The sequence below is a fragment of the Canis lupus genome, chromosome 12 (genome assembly GCF_003254725.2).
Source record: "Canis lupus dingo isolate Sandy chromosome 12, ASM325472v2, whole genome shotgun sequence".
In the NCBI taxonomy this organism is placed as follows: Eukaryota; Metazoa; Chordata; class Mammalia; order Carnivora; family Canidae; genus Canis; species Canis lupus.
In genome coordinates this window covers 4,689,623-4,697,393 of record NC_064254.1, presented here as the reverse complement: position 1 = coordinate 4,697,393, position 7,771 = coordinate 4,689,623, and the positions used below count along the sequence as shown (strand labels likewise).

Genomic DNA, 7,771 nt, shown 5'->3' with positions numbered 1-7,771 from the left:
TCTCCCCCCAACCCCATCCTGCTACCTCCTCACCTACCCTCCCCATACAGTGTAACAAACCAAAGGTCAGGGATAACTAGTTTTGAGGTCCCAAAGTAAGGAAGGAACCAGAATATAAGTAGGTGAGCCTTGGGACACCCGGGTGGCTCAGCGGTTGAGCGCTTCCCTTTGACTCAGGTGATCCTGGAGACCCGGGATTGAGTCCCACATCAGCCTCCCTGCCTGGAGCCTGCTTCTCTCTCTGCCTCTGCCTGTCTCGCTCTCACTCTTGTGTCTCTCATGAATAAATAAATAAAATCTTAAAAAAAAAAAAAAAAAAAGCTGAGTCCTGTGAGCCCAAAGCCCAGGATCCTCTCCTGGTTGTGGCTCTCCCCTGCGGTAAGGAGGGGCCAAGATGGATGGACCCCAAAGATCGGGACTGTAGTTCTTTCTGCCCCATTTCTGTTCTGATGTTCCCAGGGAAGAGGGAGGAGTGCACCGTTGTGAGGTTTCACGGGCTCTTGATTTCCCCGCATCACAGATGCCCGAGGACGGGCTCCCAGAGAGCTGAAGCCTGAATCCTAACTCGGGTGCCACTGAGCTTTAGGCTCATTGCCCCAGAAACTGGGGCTTGGTTGAACTAGCTTGGCCTTCATTAGAGGCGGGCTCAGTCGGCCTGCACACGTCTTCCGTTTGCTTGCCCTTCTGCGTCCCCTTCCTTCCTGCCGGCGCTGGGCTTCTGGAGAGCCGCACCAGGGCTCCAGATGCCCCACAGCCCCGCGGGAAGGAGTGAGTCAGCTTTGTCTAATATAGTTGGTTCTTAAGGACCCCCACCCAGTACGTAAGGCTTGATAGAATGAGTGGGTTTTATTTTTAATTTTTTTTTAATTTATTTATGATAGTCACACACAGAGAGAGAGGCAGAGACACAGGCAGAGGGAGAAGCAGGCTCCATGCACCGGGAGCCCGACGTGGGATTCGATCCCGGGTCTCCAGGATCGCGCCCCGGGCCAAAGGCAGGCGCCAAACCGCTGCGCCACCCAGGGTTCCCAATGAGTGGGTTTTAAAGCCAGGTGATTCAAGTCAATATCCAGGAAGGCTCAAGTTCCCAAATTGGGCTTTTTTTTTTTTTTTTTTTTTTTTTAAGATTTTATTTGAGCGAGAGCGCGCACCTGTGCGCAGTAGTGGGGAGGGCAGGGGCAGACCACGTGGAGCCGCGAGCCCCGGGCAGGCTCAACCTCGGACCAGGACAGGAGCCAAGGCAGATGCTTAACTGACTGAGCCACCCAGGCGTCCCTCAAGTTCCCGAATATTTCTAAGGCATCCACTACCTTCCCCTAGAGTTTCCAAATCTATTTAAAAATGTTTAATCCTTGGCTCATTTCAAACGGGAGGGCGTGACTAGTTCTGAAGCCACCTTTTCTCCCCGTTCATCGTTCATCCGCACCCAAACAGCTCGCTGTGCGCCGGCCGCCCCGGACGTGCGCAGCCCGCGGGATTGCCCGCTTACGGCTGCCGTCTGAGTACGAAGTGCCCGGCACCGTGCAAAGCGTGTCATCCTTTGATTTTGGTACTACGGTCTTTTAAGCATCATCATCTGCGCTTTCAGGTGAGAAAACAGCGTTTAGAGAATAGACGGGCTCCACAGGCTCCAGGGCCTCCTGAATGGGAGAACTGGAATTCAAACTCAGGCGCGGGAGGGGCCCCGCCCGCAGGCAACCACGTGGCTGGTCTCCTCGCAGCCAGTCGGCTGTAGGTACCCGTGAGGTCAGGAGACACCGCCCCGGAAACCCTTGGCTCCAGCTATTGGCAGGACAGCACGGTTTCTGGCAGGAACAGAAACGTCTCCCTGGTCTTGGCTCAGGCCCCCTGTCCCCCCCGCCCCCCCCCCCCCCCCACACCCTGAGGATTGGCAGCTAAGGTGCAGCTAGGACCCATCTTAGCCAACTTGAGGGGGTACTTCAGTTTTAGGCTTCCGCCCCGTGGCTCTCAGACCTGCTCTCTTGCTGTACTCAGTGCCTAAGAGCAGGAGGCTGGCAGGTGTATTCACGTTTGTAACCTGCTTACATGCCTCCAGTCATCAAAATACCTGATTTTCTTTAGTAATGTCTTCTGTTTTGTGATTAGGTGCCTTCGCTGTTAAATGTCTTCAGCTCAGGTCATGATCCTGAGGTCCTGGAATCGAGCCCTGTGTCAGGTTATCTGCTTCGCAGGAGAGTCAGCCTCTCCCTCTACCCTTTCCCCAGCTTGTGCTCTCAAGCACTCTCAGAATCTTACAGAACTTCAGAAAATCCCAGATAATTTTTTTTCCTCCCAGAATTAAGCATGGCCAACATTCTGATAAACTTCCACTCTTACTGTGCCTAAACTTTTTCCTTTCAATAGCACCGGGTCCTAATTAGTTTTGTTTTTCTTCTTTTTAAGATTTTGAGGGGCACCTCGGTGGTTCAGTGGTTGAGCATTTATCTGCCTTGGGCTCTGGTCGTGATCCCGGGATCCAGGAGTCCCACGTCAGGCTCCCTGCATGGAGCCTGCTTCTCCCTCTGCCTGTGTCTCTGCCTCTCTCTCTGTCTCATGAATAAATAAAATCTTAAAAAAAAAAAAAAAAAAAAAAGATTTTGAGAGAGAACAAAAGCAGGGAGGAGGGGCAGAGGGAGGAGAAGCAGACTCCCACTGAGCACGGAGCCTGAGCCCAAAGCTGGGATTGAGGCCAGAGCCTAAGTCAGACACACTCAACAGAGTAAAGCCACCCAGGCGCAATAGATCCTAGCTAGTTCTTTTTGTTTTTAAGATTTTTTATTTATTCCTGAGAGACACAGAGAGAGAGGCAGAGACACAGGCAGAGGGAGAAGCAGGCTCCATGCAGGGAGCCCGATGCAGGACTCGATCCTGAGTCTCCAAGATCTGGCCCTGGGCTGAAGGCAGCGCTAAACCGCTGAGCCACCTGGGCTGCCCTCTATCTAGTTGTTTTTTTTTTTTTTTTTAGGATTTTATTTACTTATTCATAGAAATGCAGAGGCAGAGACACAGGCGGAGGGAGAAGCAGGCTCCACGCAGGGAGCCCCACATGGGACTCTATCCAGGGTCTCCAGGATCACGCCCTGGGCTGCAGGCGGCGCTAAACCGCTGTGCCACCGGGGGCTGCCCCCCCTAGCTAGTTCTTATACGCCAACTTTTCCCTTTCCTTACCCATCTGGAACATTGACAAGCCTAGATATTTTATCACTCCTAATACTGTAGTAACAGACCAGAAGGAGCAACTATGCCCAGTAACCTTGAGAAACCAAATTCAGGGCTCATCCCAAGATTAGGTTATAACTATTTTACCTGTAAGCAAAATTACTAAATTATTAAAAGCTAAAATAGAAAAAAGAAAACCACCCCAAGATCTTTGGCAAAAGCCTTGTGTTCTTTGTTCGAGCTTGTTTTGAGGTACATTTTATTTATGCTTTGGATTAGCCTTTTTAAAATTTATTCATCGGGATCCCCGAGTGGCTCGGCGGTTTAGTGCCGCCTTCTGCCCAGGGCGTGATCCCGGGGTCCTGGGATGGAGTCCCACATTGGGCTCTCCACAGGGAGCCTGCTTCTCCCGATGTTTCTCATGAATAAATAGAACCTTAAAAACAAAATTAAAAATTTTATTCATGAGAGAGGAGGGAGGCAGAGACAGAAGGAGAAGCAGGCTCCATGTAGGGAGCCCGATTTATTTATTTTTTTTTAAATATTTTTTATTTATTTATTTACGATAGTCACACACACACAGAGAGAGAGAGAGAGAGAGAGAGAGAGAGAGAGAGAGAGAGAGAGAGAGAGAGAGAGAGAGGCAGAGACACAGGCAGAGGGAGAAGCAGGCTCCATGCACCGGGAGCCCGACGTGGGATTCGATCCCGGGTCTCCAGGATCGCGCCCTGGGCCAAAGGCAGGCGCCAAACCGCTGCGCCACCCAGGGATTTTTTTTTTTTTTAATATTTTTTATTTATTTATTTTTTAAAATATTTTTTATTTATTTATTTGGGAGCCCGATTTAGGACTGGATCCCAGGACTCCAGGATCACGCCCTGGGCTGCCCTGGGCTAAAGGCAACGCTAAACCGCTGAGCCACCCAGGCTGCCCTGGATTAGCCTTTTTTAAAGGAGACTCCACCTCAGCCTGGAGCCTGACAAGGGACTCAATCTTACAACCTAAGGTCATGACCTGAGCCAAAACCAAGTGTGAGGTCTGTAGCCTTTCAACTATATTAAAAGATGGAGGGATGAACTTGTCTCGGCTGGTCTCTCGGGAATAAAATGAAGTCTTAAAAACCAAACAAACCTACCAACAGGGAAGTGCCTCAGGTCAGGAGGATGGAGGGCCTGGAAATTTCCATAGCCTAATTCTGCCCCATTTGCTAATAAGCTCCTAGAAAACAGCAGTAGTGAATTCAGCAGCATCGTACAGGTCTCCTACTTGTGTTTCCCCAAACATGAGTAAATCACTACCCTCGATATGGTGTATTTGAGGCCAGACAAGCAAATCAAGTTGTGGATCAATCCTATCTGAACAATCTAGGAACCCAATCTCCATTTGGAACTTTGTGATTCCTACAGACGAGCCCAAATGCACAACTTAGCACAAAACAAGAAGCCATGGAGTAAGGAGAAGCAGGCCATATATTAAGCATGCTGTGAAGGACTGAGTCTATGTCCTCCACGTGTGGGTCCAACCCCTCCTTCCAGGAGTCGGCAGCAGGAGCACAAGACTTGGGAGCACTAGCTCAGATCTGCCTCTCAGGATTCAGACCAGCTTCAACCCCGGTTAGCAGGTTATCATCAAGTATCCAAGAGACCCGAACTAGAGTCTTACTAGACTACACAATTCTGAAGGTAGATGGAATGCACTTCCTGGTTTGCAGTATGCAGAACAGGCCCACCCACACTGGGTGCCAGAACCTTCCTTCATCAGTGTACCGCTACGGAAGGTCAGTCAGTTCACAGAGCACCCCCCCCCCCCCCCCAGTCACAGGCAGATAGTAACGGTAGCACTAGGATTTATTAAATGGTCTCAGTAAAGGCGCTGGGGTTTGCCCATGGTGCTCTTGATGTACAAAGCCCGGACGTTCTGCCAATTCTTCTTGAGCAAGGACACCAGGAAATTGACAGCTAAGTGGATGTTGTACACAAGCTCATCGTCCGTCATCTTCACGTGGCCAACAGCCACTGCCAGACATAGCACCTGTGAGAGAGTCCAGTCAAATCAGGCCGGCGGCCAAACCGAAGAGTCAGAGTAGGCACATCTAGAAGCCAAATGACCCATCCCTCCCCACTCCGATGACCTAGTGAACAGTACCCGGACCCCAGGGCAGGAAAACCACAGGCACGTGGAAAGCCTCAACCCTGCTCAGTGACTGTCACATGTCTTATGTATCTGTAGAAATGTGACCTGGGACTCCCATTCAGAGAACATGGATGAACTTTGGGACTGGTAGTGCCACCATCACCAAAGCTTAATCTCTGCAACCCAGTCAGACCTTCTTACCTTCTTCATCTGGAATTTGATGGTGGACTTCACTTCATCCACTTTGGCCACCATGTTCTCATTGTGGGTCAGCAAGGAAGGGAACTTGCCAGCTTTATTCAGGCCTGGACCCAGGATTCGTGGAATCTGCTTGATCAGAGATTCTGAAGCCAAAAAGGCATCATACTTCTTGGCTGGTAAAAAGAAGCCATCGGATGCTCAGGATCCGGCCCCCAAAAGCAACCTCTGAACGGAGTTTTGTCAACCAACCACCAAAGTAGCCTCTAACCAATTACTGTACTCTCTCCACGTACAACGTCTTTTTAATCCTCTCCTTATTCCAGCTTGTCCCTACCCCCTGGCCTTTTACTGGCCCGACATTCATAGAAAACCTAGCTTTGGAAACCCAGGCTGACCGGCTCTCTTCACGTTCCAATAGTAGATGCACACGCTGGTTAAGACTCCTGGGGTTCAATGCCTGCAACTTTTCTATTACATGAAAAGTGGGGCACCTACTTCCTTTTTGTAAAATGCTTAGACTACTTATGATAAAGATGCGTGGGGAGAAAAAAAAAAAAAAAGAACTTTAACTAGAAATCCCAATTCAGAACATAGCAGCACCTCACTAGTCGACTTAGGGGAACTTGCCTGTTCAGAAAGACTCCTCAAAGCAAATAATAAAAAGGAACCTTAAAAGATTATATATAAAAGCATCACTCACTCAAGGGACCCCCCCCCCATAACAGATCCTTTCCATGATTCTGCCCCCGCCCCCCAATCATTTTAAAATCCAAATGGCAATGTCACTTTTCTACCACTCCGGTGACAACTGTCTGCCGGAAAACAAAGCCACCCCAAGCCACACTCACCCAGCTTTTTGACTAGTTTTTTATTCTTGTTGAGTTTCTTCAGCGCTTCAATGTCCATGTGGGGAATGTCCACTGCCTTGGCCTCATCACAGTGTTGCTGGTCCCCCAAAACACACACAGAAAACTTGGGGCGGGGGGTGGACTTAAGCCTGCGTTTGCGGGGAGGGGAACAGCACCGGTCAGGCCCAGCCCGGAGCTCCAGAGGCAGGCGAAGGGGTCCGGGGCCGCTGCAGTTACAGAGCCTTACCCAGCACGTCCACTTTCACCAACAGCTAGTCTGGCTTCTCAAACTAGCCGGCGGGCTTGGCCAAGGCCTCCCCACGCCTCCCCTCTTATTTTAAGACCCAGGGTGGGGGTCCGTCCAGCCACGGCTGCCCGGGGCAGGGGGTCTGAACTGCCCGGGCGCGTCCGTGCCCGCCCGCCTCAAGCTCAACAGGAGGCCCAGGCGGGAGGGCCCGGAGGGCCGGGTGGGGGCAGAACGGTGCCAACCTGACGGTGCCCGAGAAGCGTTTGTCCTTCTGAGGGTCATAGTTCTTCAGGCTGATCTGCAGCTCCACCGTCTCCAGAAACCTTAGGGAACGCAACAGAATCAGGCCGCCGCCCCTCCACCCGAGCCCCACCCCCACCCCGCCGAGGCCCGGCTTACTTCCGGCGCTTGCGCTGGTTCCCGTGCAGGACCTCCCGCACCGCCTCGTACAGGGTGTCGCGGGAGACTTTGCTGCTGCGAGACAGAAGCCAGGCGAGCGCTCAGCACCTGGGCGGCCCGCATCAACACCCTCGGCGTGGCCGGAACGCCCCCCACGGGGAATCCGGGCACCACGTCCGGCGACCTAGGTGCGACCGATGCAGGCTCCGAGCAAGAGACACCTTACCAGAAATGCCTCTCGGCGAAGCAGGGGCACGGACCCCCAGATTCGGCCCGCAAGCCTCCCTCCCTACCAAGGTGCCAGTAACCGCGGATGACGGTGGATGGCTCCCCAAGCGCCACTCACCTCATGGTAGCTCGCGCCGCAGTAACCGGAAAAGAGAGTGCTTCAACTCGCGCGTGCGCTCAAATAAGGCTCTTGTTCTCGCGAGATGCCTTTGCCCGTGGTTTCCCTCCGGAGCGCGGCCAGGCCGCTCAATCTCGGGTCGCGCCGCCGTCCATGGCCGCTGGAGGGCGCTGCCGCGCGTAGCACAGCTAGGCTGGCTCCGAGGCGAGGCGGGGCGGGGCGGGGCGGGGGTCCTGTGCGCCCCGTGGCACCGGGAGACTGTACCCAGTGGCGCCCGCTGCTGCCAGGAACGTAAGAGGCTTGCCCTGGGTACCTCACCGGGATGGCCACTGAGAGCATGTAGCTCCCGCCTATTTGTCCCTTCACGCCTTCGCGCGCCTGCTTCGTCTCAAAAGCAGGCTTTCCCCCTAACCTCTCCCTCATCTTGCTCTGGGGCTC

The 7,771-nt window shown here is 52.7% G+C and overlaps 1 protein-coding gene across 3 annotated transcripts; it reads right to left on the bottom strand.

The window, feature by feature from the left end:
* Positions 1-4,988: 4,988 nt before the first annotated feature.
* Positions 4,989-7,495, bottom strand: RPL10A (ribosomal protein L10a). 3 transcript variants are annotated; one of them, XM_025418544.3, is made up of 6 exons: positions 7,334-7,495; positions 6,988-7,062; positions 6,831-6,911; positions 6,342-6,490; positions 5,494-5,666; positions 4,989-5,190 (listed from the first exon to the last, which is right to left on the bottom strand). In XM_025418544.3, exons 1-6 carry the CDS (start codon positions 7,336-7,338, stop codon positions 5,020-5,022), a joined length of 654 nt encoding a protein of 217 aa, XP_025274329.1. In that variant the 5' UTR covers positions 7,339-7,495; the 3' UTR covers positions 4,989-5,019. The 3 variants fall into 3 exon arrangements, with proteins under 3 accessions (XP_025274329.1, XP_048948014.1, XP_048948013.1); XM_049092057.1 differs by having other exon boundaries at positions 5,494-5,636; positions 7,334-7,486; XM_049092056.1 differs by having other exon boundaries at positions 6,988-7,059; positions 7,334-7,374.
* Positions 7,496-7,771: the final 276 nt, after the last annotated feature.